The following is an 18,090-nucleotide window of genomic DNA, read 5'->3' on the forward strand; positions in this document are numbered from 1 at the left end:
TTTTGAACTAAGGTTTAATTGGCGTGTGTTGATTTAATTATCACATAAATTGCATTTCCAGTTTGTGATAAAAGAAGCCCATCACTTTTGATGCTTATCCAATTCTTGCTTTTTAAGAAAATTCTTTTGTTTATTTTTGTTTATAAAAGCAACACCTATTTACAGAAAAGTTGGAAAACATAGAAAAGTATAAAGGGAAGATGAAAAATTACCCATATTCTTGCTCCTCGAAGCAACTTCATAATACCCACAGAGGTGTATTTTAAACAAAATTAGTACTATACTTTAATAATAGTAGCTGATATTTACCAGGTGCTGACCATGCGGTTCTCACACAGTCTCACAATCACCCTCTATGGCAAGTATTATCATCCCTTGCTTTATAAATAAGGAAACTGAGGTACAAGTGTAAGTAACTTACCTAAGGTAACCTAGCCAGTAAGTGGAAAGCTGGGTGGAATCTAGGTGGTCCTACTGTGTAGCTTGCATTCTTTATTTTTCTTATTGTGGTAAAATACACATAACATAAGATTTACCACTTTAATCATTTTAAAGTGTATCATTGAGTGGCCTTTAATGCGGTCACAAAATTGTGCAACCATCACCATTAACAAGTTCCAGAGTATTTTCATCATCCCAAAAGAAAACCCTGTGTCTATAAAGCAGTCATTCTCCATTCCCACCTTCTCCTAACCCCTGAGAATCACTAATCTGCTTTCTGTCTGCATGAATTGGCCTATTCCAGATACTTTGTATAAATGGAACCATACATTATGTGGCCTTTTGTGCCTGGCTTCTTTACTTTTCAAGGTTCATCAATGTTGCAGCACACATCAGCATTTTATTCCCTTTTATGGTTGAATAATACTCCATTGTATTGATATGTCACATTTTCTTTATACTTCAATCATATAGCACATGTTATACCACATTCAGCCGTTGATGAACATTTGGCTTGGTTCCACGTTTTAGCTATTGTGAACAGTGCTGCTATGAATGTTTGTGTACAAGTTTTTTGAGCACTTGTTTTCAGTTCTTTCAGATATATACCTATGAGTGGACTTGCTGGGTCATATGATAATTTTATATTTAACTTTTTTTGGGGGGTTGAGGAAGATTGGCCCTGAGCTAACATCTGTTGCCAATTTTCCTCTTTTTGCTTAAGGAAGATTGTTGCTGAGCTAACATGAGTGTCAATATTCCTCTATTTTGTATGTGGGGTGCCACCACAGCATGGCTTGATGAGTGGTGTGTAGGTGCCTACCTGGGATCTGAACCCACAAACCCCAGACCACCGAAGTGGAGCACATGAACCTAACCATTATGCCACAGGGCCAGCCCCTGTATTTAACTTTTTAAAGAACCACCAATCTGTTTTCCACATTGGCTGCATCATTTTACATTCTCACCAGCAATGTACAAAGGTTCCAATTTCTCCACATCCTTGTCAACATGTATTTTTCATCTTTAAAAATTATAGCCATCCTCAGGGGTGGCCCCGTGGCCGAGTGGTTAAGTTCGCGCGCTCCGCTGCAGGCGGCCCAGTGTTTCGTCGGTTCGAATCCTGGGCGCGGACATGGCACTGCTTGTCAGACCACGCTGAGGCAGCGTCCCACATGCCACAACTAGAGGAACCCATAACGAAGAATACACAACTATGTACCAGGGGGCTTTGGGGAGAAAAAGGAAAAAATAAAATCTTTAAAAAAAAAAAATTATAGCCATCCTAGTGTGTGATGTAGGTACCTCACTGTGGTTTTGATTTGCATTTCCCTAATGACTAAAGTTGTTGAGTATCTTTTCATGTCTGTTGGCCATTTGTATATCTTCTTTGGAGAAATGTCTTTTCAAGTCCATTGCCTAGTTTTAATTGGAGTTTTTGTCTTTTGCTCTTGAGTTGTAAGAATTCTTTCTAGATGCTGAATACAAGATCCTTAACAGATAAACGGTTTGCATATATTTTCTCATATTCTGTGGGTTGTCTTTTTATTTTCTTGATAGTGTCCTTTGATGCACAAAAGTTTTTAATTTTGATGAAGTCCAACTCATCTATTTTTTCTTTTGTTGTTCATGCTTTTGGTATCATATATAAGAAGCCATTGCCAAATCTAAGGTTATAAAGATTTACCTTATGGTTTCTTCTAAGAGTTTTATCTTTTATATTTAGGTCTTTGATCCATTTTAAGTTAAATTTTGCATATGACGTGAGATCTGACTGTGTCCCCCTCCCCCCAAATTCATATGTTTAATCCAAACCCCCAAAGGTGATGGTATTAAGAAGTGGGGACTTTGGGAGGCAATCAGAGATTAGCGTTCTTATAAAAGAGACCTCACAGAAACCCCTATCCCCTCCCACCATGAGAGGACACCGTGAGAAGGCACTCACCATGAACTATGAAGAGAGCCTTCACCAGGATGTGGCTATGCTGGCACCTTGATCTTGGACTTTCCAGACTCCAGACCTGTGAGAAATAAATTTCTGTTGTTTATAAGCTACCCAGTCTGGGGTATTTTGTTACAGCAGCCTGAATGGACTAAGACAGGTCCAACTTTATTCTTTTGCATATGGATATCCAGTTTTCCCAGCATCATTTGTTGAAGAGGCTAATCTTTTCCCATTGAGTGATATTGGCACCCATGTAGAATATCAACTGATCATAGATGTATGGGTTTATTTCTGGACTCTCAATTATAGTCCATTTATCTATGTGTTCATCTTTATGCAAGTACTACACTTTTGATTACTGTAGCGTTTTTAGTAAGTTTTGAAATCAGGAAGTCTGAGTTCTCCAAATTTGTTGTTTTTCAAGATTGTTTTGGCTATTTGGGGCTTCTTGCAATTCCACATGAATTTTAGGATCAGTTTTTCCAATTCTGCAAGAAAGGTCATTGGAATTTTCATAGAGATTGCATTAGATTTGTAGATAGCTTTAGGATTGCATTGAATTTGTTATTGACATCTTAACAATATTAACTTTCCCCATCTGCAAACACAGGTTTTTCCATTTATTTAAATCTTTAATTTTTTTTCAGCAATGTTTTGTAGTTTTCAGTGTATGTCTTTCACTTCCTTGGTTAAATTTATTCCTAAGTATTTTATTCTTTTTGATGCTATTGTAAATGGAATTGTTTTAATTTCATTTCTAGATTGTTCATTGATAGTGTATAAAAACACTGCTGATTTTTTTGTCTTGCTATTGTATCCTGCAACCCTGCTGAATTCATTTATTAGCTCTAATTTTTAAAAAAAATCTTTAGGATTTCCATATTTAAAATCACATTGGCTACTTCTTCCTTTCCAGTTTGGATACTTTTTATCCCTTTCTTGCCTAATTGCTCTGGCTAGAATTTCCAGTACTTTGTTGAATAGAAGTGGCAAGAGTGGCCGTCCTTGTGTTGTGCGTGATTATAGCTGGAAAGCTTTCAGTTTTTCACCATTGAATATGAAGTTAGCTGTGGGTTTTAAATAAATATCCTTTATCATGTTGAAAAAGGTACCTTCTATTTCCAATTTTCTGAGTGTTTCATCCTGAAAAAGGTGTTGCATTTTGTCAAAAGCTTTTTTTGGCAGCAACTGAGATGATCATGTGTTTTTTCCCTCCTGCTTGCATTCTTAGCCACTAGGCCCACTTCTCTCTCTCTATATCTATGACATTTAATTTTATAGCTTGCTTTTTGCACTTATACAATTAAAGTCTTCTTTTCATTAAAAGCCACTAATATTATGATTTCTAGTGGCTATATGTTATGTCCTTATATAGATGTGCTATCATTTCTTTAATACTTCTATGTTGCTTCAAAAATTTCACTATTTCTTCCATATCTCTATTTCTTTAGAAACAAAGTTCCTAGGACTGCAATGATTGAGCTAGAGCCTATAAACACTTTATATATATATATAAACACTTTATATATATATATATATAAATTTCCAACTGAGTTTTAAAAATCAGCTTACTATACCAGCTTCATATCTGCTTACTAAAAGTAGTTGATGTGTTCTGTTTGCTGCTTCACAACTGCAGGACCTCTGAGTTTGCTTTCTATTTGTCTGTGAAGTTCTTTAAAACCTTTACTGTTACTAAACAGGCCACCTCCATCCCGCCTTTGCAATATTTATTTTTCTTCTTGTTCCTTGATTTACCCACCTTCCATACATGCTCATTATAATCTTTCATCTTCCGAATTAACAACTAAGCCAGTAGAGTCAAATGTAGGAAATATGTAAACTTACCAATAAAAATATTAATAAAGCACAAACGTACATTACTACCCATGTTTTACTTACCGTGGGAAGAAAAGTAATCTGCAATCTGGTCATTTTTGTTATTTGATCTTTATCAACATTCTTTTGTGTTCCTGCGCGTATGTTTTTTAGGATTATCTGGAAATACAGACACTGGAATATAATTGAACTCACACACAAAACGAAGGCAGAAACATTTTTAGAGAATACTAAAGCAAAGCACGTCTGTGTCTATTCATTTTCGCATTTTATTGGATTTTGTTTTACCATTGTGTTTAAAGTAAAAACTTTGCACATACACCTTAAGCATAGACCTGTCCCCTGGTCGCCCCCCGCCCCCTTAAATACAAATCCCCACATGTACATTTTGGCATCATCAGATAAATTTGATTTAAAAAACTGATAAAATCCTAATAACATGGAAACTGAAAAAAACCTCCAAGATGAGAATAAACATAAATACGACACTCGTTATGAAACTTCACGAAGTTGCCACTAGTTTAGTTTCCTGCGCGCCCAAGAACAGCGGAAGGAAAACTACAATTCCCAGAGTGCTCAGAGCGCCTGTCGGGCCTCGAAACTTGCTGCCTTCGTCCCGCCTCCTCACTCCAACGATTGGATTATCCAGTTCCGTGCCTCTGAACTTCTCTTCTCCCATTGGTAGACTCTGCAGCGAGGTCAATTAGAGTTTACGTTCGCTAAAGTTCCTTCTGGCCTACCGGTTCTCTCCCCCGCCCCCGTACCAAGATGGCGGCAGAAGCAGCTGGTGGGAAATACAGAAGCACAGTCAGCAAAAGCAAAGACCCCTCGGGGCTGCTCATCTCTGTGATAAGGTGAGGGAGGCAGGAGGCAGGGTCAGGGGACAGGGGGCAGCGGCTCGACCTCCGCTTTGGAAGGGAAAAGGGTTAGCTGGGTTCCACCCTGCCGACCCTTCCCTTCCCTCCTTGCCTTCCCCCAGCTCCTCCCCAGGGCCCCCACAGTTGCCACTTTTTCTCTGGGCTTGGGCTAGAGGGAGGAGCCCCGCCTCGCAGTCTTTTCTTTAGGGTCAGAGCTCTCCCTTAGGGTCCCCGGACCCTAACAGCACGCTGTTGGGGGCTTGGTAGAGAAAGCCAGGTGTGTTCCTTTATTCATACACCATTTATTTGTTGATCGCCTTCATCAGTGCTCACTGGGGAAGGCGGCTTGTCTCCTGGACTTCTGGGTTTAAGGCCCTGAGGTCCGGAGACTCCTGTAACGAGTTGCAGGGTGTGTTCTCACACTTCCCACACCTCCAACCACCTGTGCATGGACACAGCCTAACATACGGTCGCGCGTCGCCTAACTACAACGTTTTGGTCCACGATGGACCGCATATGTATACGAGGGTGGTTCCAGAAGATTAGTACCATACAGCCTAGGTGTGTAGTAGGCTATACCATGTAGGTTTGTAACTACACACTATGATGTTCACACAACGACGCATTTCTCAGATTGTATCCCTCGTGGTTAAGTGATGTACAAGAGCCTATAGTGAGCTGGCAGAAAGGCTGTGGATTTGAAGGCACACATGTTTTTGATTTTTGTTCTGCCTTCCTCTCCTGGTCTATTGCTTAAAACAAAAATTTCGTATTGTCCTCTATGCATATTATTTTCCCAGAATATGCGTAGTGGACCTTTTACGGGCTGTTTTTTTTTTTTTTAAGTGAAATAAATTGAAGGCGAGGATCCCTCTGAAACATCATTAAGGATGGTACAGGGAGTGACTAAAAACAACCTGAAATAAAATGTATTTTGACACGTTTTTACGTTGTTGGCATTTGAATTTCAACTCAGGTATTTTTCGTAGAAGAAAAAGCTCCCCTTCCTCACTCTTTTCCCCCACCTACGCTAAACTTTTGGTTGACTTCTTGAAGGGCTCCTGGAGTGCCCTGATGATCTTTTTAAAACCCAGGCCCAACAATAACTGGTAGTTAATAAGCACTTGAATGAATGAATGGATCCAACTTTAAAACGGCCTACCATTCATAAATTGATAAGGACTCATCTCATGGCTGTTATTTAGGGGCCTCTAGTTTAAGATTATGGTGTATTAAATCATTATTACCAAATCTTCTTTAGGAATAAGAGGATAATTCTTCTCTGTATGGAAATACTTGATATACTTGGTGGGCCATATGGAGGAAATGCTGCTCTATTATGGACCCATGTGCTTGCTGTGACAATACACAGGGAATGTAGATGTTTCTCATGATGCTAAAACTCCAACTAGAATATTTGTAGCTTCCTATCTTAATCCCCCGTGGAACTGTAATGCATGAATTTATTTGGATTCTGTTTTGAACTTGTTTATTTTTTCTGCCTTATAGTCAACATTCATTCAAACAGACCATATTTAGTGCCAATTTGTAGTAGGGTGCCTGGCACTTACTGCATACTTAGTATTTGTTGAACAAATGAGTGAATACTCTGAGTTTTGCAGAGATGAATCAGACATGATGTTACAGTAGACATGATGTTATAGTAGACTATACTCGAGGGATAAAATATGTAGTAAAAACTATGACATAAGACTGGAAGAGAGAGATGAAATGTGATGGGAGTCCCGGAGGAGTGGTTACTTCCAGTGAAAGTGGAGTGGAGATTAAGGAAGATAGCAGCTAAATACAAATGTGCCATCTCAGCTGTGTACTTATGATTCTGTAGGCTTTACCCATCTCTTTTTATGCTGTATGTCAGTTTTTTAAAATGCCTGTTAAATTAACTGTAAATGTCCCATATTTGAAAACAGCATAAAAACCAAATGAAAGTGTTTTTACTGATTCTGATTCAGAAACATACATTGCCTTTGGTCGTCTGTTCCTTTGTGTTCTTCAGGGGGAATCTCTTACTGCTGGATGGTGTGAAATACGATTTTGTGGTTATCCATCCATCTCTTATGCCCATCTCTGTTAGCTTCATGTTATTGCCATGATTTAGGCCTAGGCATTTTTTACTGTGACTTCTGTGGTGTATTATTGTGTTTTTCATTTTTCTTCTTTATCCTTGATCCTCAGACCACTTGAATAATGCTTTTATTTTATTATATCTGTTACCAGTATGGTATAATGGAATGTCCAGACCTAGCTTCCTGGGCAAGTTGAGTAAAGATTGGGGTTCATGGTTACATGGCCTTAAGACTGGATGTTGTCGGTGCTGGAGTAATGTTGTGGGTATTTCAACATTTGAGTCACAGGAAAATTTTGGGGTTGGATTAAGGGTATTGCTAACTCACTCTCGTTGTTTCCCTCCTGATGTGCTTTAGAACATACCCAGTGGTTTAAATTTCTTGAACAGGGGCAGTGATTGAGAGGGGGATGGTAGCATTACTTTGGTGTTTGGGGTGGGAGAGAGTACTTCAGGGAAGAATAGAATGGGGAAGGCAGTTGCTAAGAGTAGAACTTAAAAGTTCTCATCACAAGAAAAAAAATGTAACTATATGGGGTAACGGATGTTAACTAATTGTAATCATTTTGCAATATATACAAATATCAAATCATGCTGTATACCTTAAATGAATACAATGTAATATGTCAATTGCATCTCAATAAAACTGGAGAAAAAGAGAATGGGGAATGTATATTTCTCTTTCGTAAATTACTCTGTCATTTTGAAGTTGCTGCTTTATCTGTTCAATTTGTATTCTTTGTGTTACCCTTCTTGAAACATTGTATTCATGATTCTTAATTCCTCATATAATACTTTGATTACCTCCTCTTGTCCTTAACCTCTTTTCAAGTTTTCTCTCAGACTGTAGCTTTCCTCATTGCTTTGGCAACAAGCTTCAAAAAGGAAAACCCATTTTAGGCTCGTGTGTATAAAATCTGAGCCTTCCTGAAGATGTAGCTGGTACATGCCAGTTCTCTTTCATGTTTCCTTGGACCCATCATTTTGTCACAAATAAATTACTTGTTAGTGACAGAGTCCACTGTGGTCTGAAAAGTTTGGTTAGTTTAGCTTTATATCACCAAGCAGGTGGTGTTCTTTTTTGAATAGTGAATGTTAAACTTCAATTCTCTTGCTCAGATATATAAAAAATATCGTTTCTATACTACATTATGTATTAGCATAACACTTTATATATGTTTTTTAATGCCATTCCTGTTAGTTAGAAGAGCATTTATTGTTACAATCATCTTTTCACACTGGATTAAAAAACCCCTCAGGTGGATGAGGGTTTGACAGAGGGACAGAGTAGATGTAGACTGGGATGTCCCAATCCCGTCACTCTTTCCAGCTATGGTACTAAACAGTTAAATAAGGACTTTATTTTGCTAGTGTGATAGTCCATCACTTTAAAGCATTTAAAAGTCAAAATAGTTTAAAGATAAAGTACAGTCATTTCTTGGTATCTGCAGGGGATCGGTTCCAGGACCCTGAGGATACCAAAAATCTGGGGATGCTCAAGTCCCTTATATAAAATGGTGTAGTATTTGCATATAACTATGCATGCACAGCCTCCCATATACTTTAAATCATCTCTAGGTTACTTATAATACTTAATGCAATGTAAATGCTAGGTAAATAGTTATTATACTTTATTGTTTAGGTAATAATGACAAGAAGAAAAAGTGTGTACATGTTCAGTACAAATGCAACCATCTTAGACCTTTCCTTCCTTGGTTGAATCCGCGAATGCAGAACTGTGGATATGGAGGGCCAACTGTATAGTGTAATTGTAGTGAGAGTGTTATATTTGGTAGATGGTTAAGAACCTTGAGATTCAAAAATGAAATTCTTAACTATTTAAAAAGTACTGAATAAAAATCTTTCAAAACATTCAGATGTTTGAAAGGATGGCCCCCCGGGGCTTTGTAGAAGAGGTCCTCAGGCTGTGAGGTGGGGCTTTGATGAGGAGACAGACAGTGCTTGGGACTGAGTTTGTCAGATGCTGCAGCTCATCATAGCTTTCCGTTTTATCTTGCCACTGGCCCTTTAATTGGAACTAATTGGGTGGACAGAATGCTGATTACCTGCTGATGTACAATTTGGACAGTTTCACCTGTGCACACACAGACGGCATTTTCCTACTTTTCTATTGATTTCTCCCCCTAACCTTTTGTTTGGTGTGGAGTTGGAGCAGGCAGCCTTTCTAACCAGGAAATAAGCAGAATGGCATTTTGGAGATGCTATTTTATTTTTGTGAGTTCTTGTCAGATTTTTAATTGGGAAATGTGTCTACCACTTACTGATAGGCGATTTGCTTTCCAATTAAATGTTGACTCTCTTCTCTTTATAAGTTGGCCTTTAATAGCCAGTTTAATTGGGAAGACAAACTTTGTGTCTTGAGGAGACCTTATTGAAACCTCGGAGCAGAGCTTTTGTAGACAGACTCTGGTTACAGATGTCAAGGAGGTTTGAAGGCAGTTGAAGGCTCACGTTTTCATCAACTTTCATGTCTTCATAGAAGTTGGAATTTCAAAAACTTAGAAAATCCTTTATCGTAGACACCTGTGAAATCCCCTTCCTCAGAGAGTATTTGGTCAGCCTCGTATTTAATTCAAAGTAAGCTTTGTTGAAGGGGTCCCTGCTTTGATCAGAGCTTTGAACAAACAGCTTTGAGGTCTGTGACGCAGTTTGTGGCAGGAAAGGAATGTGGTCACTCTGTTCGGAGCAGAGTCCTGGCAGTTGTGTTAGGCAGCTACTGTTGTTTCCAGCACCACCTCCTCTTTTCATTTGAGCCTGTCTCATAATGGTTTTTAGGGTTTCCAACTCTCTTTGTACCCTGGGGAGTCTTGGCACTAGCGGTGCAGTACTGTTTGAAAATTACTGCTAGAATGCCTGGAGACTAAACCCTTTATAAACTTTGCAGAAGTCCTGAGACATCTAACAGTATGTGTGGATGTAAAGGGCAAAATAATTTCCATTTTTCTGGCTAAACATGCAGAATTAATATCTTGGGAACCCATGTCTTAGTTTTTAACCTCCTGTGTAATTTTTAACATTGGAATTTCTTGAAGGCTTTGAGGCATATAGTTTTAATGTTGAGTGATATGATTACGTTTTTTCAAGCCATTACTTGTAGAGAGGTGTGGTCATAGTCTTTGGTGGGAGGTGCAGTATAGTTGGTGAAACTTCTGTATTACCCAGGTAAAATCACCTTGGACCAGTTACTTAAAACCACTGTGTCTTACTTTCTCATTTGTAAAATGGAATAATATGATCTGCTATGGTTTTTGGGAAAATTAGAGTATATAAAAGCGCCTAGCACAGTTTGGCATAGAGAAAGCACTCAAATGTTCATTTCCTTCTTTTCAGAATCTGAAGCTTCTCTGGTTAGAAACTTGATTTTAATGTTTGCTGGATAGCAACCAGGATATAATGTTAATTTTCCATCAGAAATTTCCTTGCCAGTTTGACTAGAATGTTTGATTCCAGTTGTCAGAATGGTCTCTTTGTCACAAGGAAACCTTGTGTAGCTGAATTAAGATGGTAGTTATTTGATAATTTGAGAGTCAGATAAAGAAGCTAAATTTAAATATATATATGCTTATGTGTGTGTGTAAAACATATAAAATATAAACAGAAAATATAAAACATTTATTAGATTAAAGGCAGAAGGACTATAAACAAGCAAATCAAAGGGCCCATGATCTCTTTTCCTAAATAACCCTTGTTGCCTTTAAAAAATTGTGTATACTTTTCATGAAGATGGCGCCGAAAGCAAAGAAGGAAGCCCCTGCCCCTCCCAAAGCTGGAGCCAAAGCAAAGGCTTTGAAGGCCAAGACAGCTGTGCTAAAATGCATCCACAGCCACAACAAAAGGAAGATCTGTACATCACCCACCTTCCGAGGGCCCAAGACACTGCAGCTCTGAAGGTAACCCAAATGTCCTCGGAAGAGCATCCCTCAGAGAAACAAGCTTAACCACTACACCATCATCAAGTTCCCCTGACCACTGAGTCAGCCATGAAGAAGATAGAAGACAACGGCACACTCGTGTTCATGGTGGATGTCAAGGCCAACAAGCATCAGAACAGACAGGCTGTAAAGAAGCTCTGTGACATTGACGTGGCCAAGGTCAGCACCCTGATCAGGCCTGATGCAGAGAAGGTGTATGTTTGACTGGCTCCTGACTGTGATGCTTTGGATGTTGCCAACAAAATTGGGATCATCTAAACTGAGTCCAACTGGCAATTCTAAACACAAGTCTTTTTTGCTATAAAAAATTTTTTTATGTATGATTTCTAAAATTATATGCATAGTTTTCTAAAATTATTTACATATTTAGAAAATTAAAATATTTCAAGAGGAACAAAATAGAAGTGAAGACTTCTCTTCCTGTTCGCCTCCCTCCTGGAAGAAGCCCTTGTTAAGTGTCTTGTGGTTCCTTGAGGAAAACAGACTGTATTTAAGTAAATGTGAATGTATAATCTTTAAACAAAAGAATATATGTTCTTTAACATATTAATGTAATATAGTTTATGAATTTATGTATACCGAAGGGATATTAATAAAGATTATATATTATATATATTTTAAACAAATGGGATCATACTGTGTATACTTTTGAATCTTTGTTCATTTATTTTTCTTTTATATCTTGGAGGTCTTTTCTAGCAGCACATATTGATCTATCTCATTCTTTTGAGTGGCTGTGGAGCATTCTGTCTTATGGATACACTGTAATCTGATTAATTGGTGCCCCCTCCTTTTTTTTTTTAACACACACTTCAGTTGTTTCTTTTTATCTTCTGTTAAAGATATGTTGCTGTGAGGATTCGTGTACATTGGGGAGTATGTCATAGTTTAAATTCATGGCAATGGCAGTGGAACAGCTGAATAAGTACATTCTGTATCTTGACAGAGCCAAAATGTCCTCCAGAAAGATGAGAATTTACATTCCCGTAAATGGTGTCTCAGAGTACCTGTTTTCCCATGCCCTTGCCAGAAGCCGGATGTTTTTTGATGATTATCTTTATTAACTTTCCTCTACTGTGCAATTAAGAGGGAGTGTTTCTTCCACTGTTGTTTAGACAGTGCTGTTAGATGTATCTGGATATATGTGTTTTGCAAATATTTTTTCCCAGTCTGTGGCTTGTCTTCTCGTTCTCTTGACAGTGTCTTCCCAGAGCAAAAGTTTTTAATTTTAATGAAGTCCAGCTTATCAATTATTTTTTTCATGGATCATGTTTTTGGTGGTGTATCTATAAAGTTATTGCTATGCCCATTGTCATCTAAATTTTTCTCCTATGTTAATGTCTGGGAGTTTTATATTTAGATCTATTATCCATTTTGAGTTAATTTTTGTGAAGGGTGTAGGATCTGTGTCTGGATTCATTTTTCTTGCATATGATGTCCAGTTGTTCCATCACAATTTGTTGAAAAGATTATCTTTTCTCCATTGTTGGATTTATGTAGGATCTTCAACAGCATTCCATGGTGGTGGTTCTCTTCCTATGCACACGTCATTGCAACATTTCCCGTTTCCCTTTATAAAACTATATTGCACAAATTTGTTAAAGAATAATAATAGAGCCATAAAAAAGAAACGTTCAACAATTTCCCCAAATACTAGTGTTTCCTTTTTATGGTTTTCATGTGGATCCTGTCCAGGTACATACAGAAATTTAATGGTTGTAATTATAACAAAGTTAACGTTTTTTTTAGCATAACATTTTTTCATGTCGCTATGTAGTCTTTGTAGTTATATAAATATTTTTTAAGTGGGGGAATTAAAAAGTATAGACAATTACAGAGAAGAAATATAAATTACTCATATTCTCTTCACCCAGAATTAACCATTGTTAATAACTTTGCTTCCAGTTTTTAAAAATCACTGTATTGTTATAAAAATGGTACACAGTCATTTTAAAGAATTCAAACGATGGAAATGCAGAAAAATGTGAAGATGAAAGAAACAAGATAAATTGTTCCAAACTTTATCCTCCATCAGTTACCATCATTGATGTTAAGTGAACCTAATTTCAGACATCTCTCTCTCTCTCTCTGTGTATATGACTGTATGAAATGGATGAATAGATAGAAATAATTTTTAAATAAATATGGGATCTTTATATGCTAACCTATAAGCTAACTTCATCTTCCGTTTTGAGGTATACATACATAAAGTGCACATATATTAAGTATATGGCTCAATGACTTTTTACCTGAGTAACCACTACACACATCAGGATAGAGAGCACTTCCAGCATCCCTGTCAGTTTTTTCCAGTTCATTTTTTTGTGTAGGGATATCCTGTTGTTCCAACACGAGTCAATAAAAGGCCATCCTTTCTTCACTGAATTTCTTTTGCATCCCTGTCAAAAATCAGTTGACCAGTCTGGGTCTATTTCTTGACTCTCCTGTCTGTTCCATTCATCTCTTTATCTTGAAGACAATACCACATAGTCTTGATTACTGCTTTTATAAATCTTGAAGACAGAGTGTAAGCTCTCCAACTCTATTCCTCTTTTTCAAACTTATTTTGGCTGTTCTAGGTCGTTTGCATTTCCATATCAATATTAGAATTAGCTAGTTAATTTCTACAGTAAAACCTGCTGGGATTTTGGTTGGGATTGCATTGAATGTACAGATTAATATGGGATATTTTAACATGTTAACAATGTTAAGTCTTCTGATCCATGAACGGGGTATATCTCTTCATGAATTCCCTTAATTTCTCTCAGTATTTTTTTGTAGATTTCAATGTGTAAATCTTACGTATTGTTGGTCAGTTTTATCTCTACGTATATTAGGCAGCTTCATGTTGTCCCGCAGCTCACTGAATGTTGATGTTTATTTATTTATTTTTGGTCTGGTGTTCTCTTTTTTTTTTTTAAAGATTTTATTTTTTTCCTTTTTCTCCCTAAAGCCCCCCAGTACATAGTTGTATATTCTTCATTGTGGGTCCTTCTAGTTGTGGCATGTGGGACGCCACCTCAGCGTGGTTTGATGAGCAGTGATTCGAACTAACGAAACACTGGGCTGCCTGCAGTGGAGCGTGCCAACTTAACCACTCGGCCACGGGGCCAGCCCTGGTGTTCTCTTTAGTATTGTTTTTATTGCTGTGTCTTCAAATTCACTAATCTTTTCTGCAATTCCTAATCTGCTGCTAATCCCATGTAAGGTAATTTTTATTAGATTGTAGTTTTGACCTCCAGAAGTTTGATTTGGGTCTTTTTTTTTTTTTTTTAAAAGTATCTTCAGTGTCTCTGTTTACATGTTCATTCTTTCCCGTAGCTTCTTAAACATATGGAATACAAGTATAATAACTTTTAATGTTCTTATTTACTAATTTGATCATCTGTGTCATTTTGTGTTAGTTTCAGTTGACTGATGTCCCCCCACCCTTCCTTTACGTGCCTTGTACTCTTTGGATGCTAGATATTGTGAATTGACTTTGTTGGGTAGTGATATTGGATGTCTTTGTTTCCCTATAAATATTCTTGAGCTTTGTTCTGGGATGTGGTTATTTGGAAACAGTGCGGTCGGTCCTTTCAGGTCTTGTTTTAAATTTTGCTAATTGGGAGCAGGGCAACATTTAGATTAGGGCTGATTTTGTCTCACTACTGTGGCAAAATCTTTTTGAGTACTCCAACCAAAGCACTGTGAGTGATGAGATTTTCACTCTGCTGCGTGTGATTTCAGATAATTCTTCCTGCTAATCCATTCAGGTGGTTCTTTTCCTGGCCCTGGGGAGTTTCCTCCCAGCAGGTGCTGATGATACTCAGTTGAAGACTCAAGGAAACCGCTCTGTAGGTCTCCGGGTCCTCTGTGTAGCTATCTGTCCTTTCTGTTACTCTGCCCAAGGTTTTGAAACCTGTTTTGTTTGTTTGTTAGTTGTTTCAGATGGGAGGGTAAGGGCAGTCCCTCTTATTCTGTCCAGGCCAGAAGTGGAAGTCCATCAATGCTTCATATTTTTAAATATATCTTTAAAGATTAATTTTCAAGGGTCAAATTTTGTGTTATGTATGCTCAGAGAGGAAAAATAAGGTAATCAGATGTGCTATATAAAGTTGTGTTAGAAAAGGGAACTTGCTGTCTTGGCTCTGATGGTCTTTGGGATTTGGCAGAATTTTGCAGAGTACTTAAACAGTTAAGTACCTTTACTCATATAGTACCTTTTCAGGAACTTTTCCTTAAGAACTCTTAGAAATGCTTTGGAACTATTATGCATCTGTTTATATATTTCTTTATTTTAAAAAATAGAGTTCTTTTTTGTTTAGGTTATTTAATGCCCGTGATAGTATTGTTAATTGTTAGCCTGAGGTCTAATGCGGTTGTAAATGGATTTTCTTCTGGCTGCCCGGTATTTAGACTCTTTCTGGTGGTGGTTTTGTTTTTTGTTTGCGTTTGGGTGTTTGCAGGCTGTGCTTGCATTTTTCGGTTTGCAATGGTGTGCCCTGCTCCCTCTTCTACTGTGCTGCTGCTTACATTTTTGTTAACTGCTTTCAAGCCATGAAATGAGTTATGACCTTGGTCTTTCTAGTAGCCAGTCCTTTGTGTGTTGGGAATTTCTCCTTGGAGAACATGGGAACTTCCCATTTAATAGGAAGTTATAAGGGAAAGTTCTTGTGTATCATTTGACACAGTAAGAAAAATGAAGTATTTCAAGATGCTTAGGAGAACCTTTTTTGAGTTTTATTTATTCTTTTAAAAATATTTATAAAGCCCTTGCAAAAAATAAAGTCGCACGTAATTCAAAAGGTGTTTTTCCATTTAAAAACTTGTTGCCTATCACTGTGCTGAAGTTTATACTCATAATATCACTTGAGAGTTTGTTAGAAATGCAGAATCTCAGGCACCACCTGATCCACCTGACCACAGTCTGCATTTTAACAAGATTCCTAGGTTATTTCAAATGCAGGTTAAAGTTTCAGTAGCCCTAAGGACATAATTTAGTTGGCGAAATAAGATAGAAGAAACCAATTAGCATTATTAATTTTTTTTAGCCTAGATAATGGTGTTATGGCTATTTTTTTTTTTTAAAAAAAAGAGTATTCTTGAGAGAGGCATACTGAAATATACCGATAAAAATGATATCATGTCTGGGATTTGCTTCAGAATAATTGGGAAAGAGGGTTTCAGTCAGTGAGGGTATAGATGAAACAAGATTAGAATGTGTTGATAATTGTTGAAGCGGGGTTTATTCAACGAGTCTCTTAATTTTTGTACGTATTTGACACTTTGTGTAGAAATGTACATGTGTATGTGTTTCTGTATATGTATATGCTGGGGAGACGGAAGGGGTGGGAATTGCAAGGTTCTGTAGATTAATTGCAGAAATCCTGCGTAATATATTCATGTCCTGTCCACTCAGCCCCGACCCTGACAGCCTCCCTCCTAGAGGCACCTTGCACAATAACATATTAAAGTGCCCTGGATATCTGCAGTTAAGACACTTGCTTCAATCTGTGTAACCCAGAATTTCCAAAGTAACCTGTTACCACATAACATCTATTAATGTCTTATAAAGCATCTTTCTGAGGAACTCAACAGAAACTCCACATTAGGAAATATTAGACACCTTTAGAATGACCAAATACTATAATGTGTACATTCCACTGGAGCTGAAAAATACGATCATTGTGCTCTAAGCTTTAAGGAGGGTGTGGGGCTTAAAATGGAAGTGGGAAAAGAGGGTAGAGTTGGGTTCAGTAAGGATGGGGGTAGATTTTAAGTTGACATTGTTGACCCTGGACTCAGTTTTATGCTTTAGTGGGGGTGATTTTACTTAATTTTAGATAATGGCTTTCCCTTTTGGCTACAAGATTTATAGCTTTTGGTCCCTAGAAGTGTTTTGTATATCAAGTTAATTGAAATAGTATTGAAAAACTGCATGTGTTTGCTGTAGTAGTTGGCCCTAAGTGCTGTCTGAAGCAAGACACCAGTGAATTTTCAATTGACTTTAAAGCAGAAATTGTTTACTGTCAGTTGGTATTAAATGAATCTCGTACTGAATTAAGGGATGTTGTTTTTATGCATCAGAAAACTTTTTCAGAGGGACTTGTCATCATGAATTGCTATCAATTTGGATGGGATTATCTTGTATTTTGTAGGCTCTAATAAGACATAATTAAGAAAGAAGTGATTGCATTGTATAATTGAATATAATAAAAACCGATTTAAAGTGTAATGTAGATTTGGTTATGCTTTGAGTGAAACCATATCCAATGTGATTATATAGTGATACACATCTCGAACATTTCTTTAATGTGTGGTTTTTTCCACAAACAGAATTATGATGAAGGTTTGTTATTTTTGTAATTCATTGGAAGCGTTTATAGCCTATTCGTCATATACAGAATGCTCTGCTCAGAATCAGAGGCTTTGCAGACCTGCTCCTCAACTTGTTTGCTTAGTGTTTAGGGTCTTAGCAATCTCTTTCTCCTCTTCAGTTTGTGCTTTCGCCCTGCTCCTGCTCACAACTGTCTTTAGTTCGCCTGCTGACATAATAGGTTTATGTTGCTGTCAGGCATGTTTTAGGTTGGCTGTTTTGTATTGTAAAGGAAAAGAAAGTCTGATGCTCACACTTTGAAATAAGGGCTAAATAGGTCTAGTAGTGGAACCTAATATCTTTGAGTTAAAAGCGGTTTGGGAAAGAAAATAGGATTCACATTTTTGAAGAATCATGTCAGCTCTAGACTTTTTTTTCTTGTGTTGGGATCAATAATAAAACAGAATATTATGTTCTAGAAAGGTCCATAAGCAAATAGTTAATTTTTGTGGTACTTGGATCAAGGTTCTGAAACTAGTTAACCCTTGAGTATTTGTTGACAGTTTAAAAATACTCAGTTTTTGCCTTATGATAATGTGTTAGAATATTTTGTAAATAAATGAGTATGACTCTTTGTCTAGTGCTCTTTCCATTGTGCAGTTAAAAAAAAA

General features: G+C 37.4%; 1 protein-coding gene and 1 pseudogene across 6 annotated transcripts in view; both read left to right on the forward strand.

Moving 5' to 3' along the window:
* The first annotated feature begins 4,920 nt into the window (after nucleotides 1-4,920).
* The window catches only part of EXOC4 (exocyst complex component 4), a 758,598-nt gene continuing 745,428 nt past the window's right edge, over nucleotides 4,921-18,090 (forward strand). For all 6 annotated transcript variants that reach the window (XR_011539582.1, XM_070617731.1, XM_070617732.1 and 3 more), the window contains exon 1: nucleotides 4,921-5,079. Coding sequence is in view for 5 of the 6 variants with exons in the window: in XM_070617731.1 (XP_070473832.1) it covers nucleotides 4,994-5,079 (86 nt within the window). In the remaining variant the exon portion in view is untranslated. The remainder of the gene's footprint in view (nucleotides 5,080-18,090) is intronic.
* On the forward strand, nucleotides 10,770-11,520 carry LOC103565563 (large ribosomal subunit protein uL23 pseudogene; annotated as a pseudogene).

The sequence above is a fragment of the Equus przewalskii genome, chromosome 4 (genome assembly GCF_037783145.1).
Source record: "Equus przewalskii isolate Varuska chromosome 4, EquPr2, whole genome shotgun sequence".
NCBI lineage: Eukaryota > Metazoa > Chordata > Mammalia > Perissodactyla > Equidae > Equus > Equus przewalskii.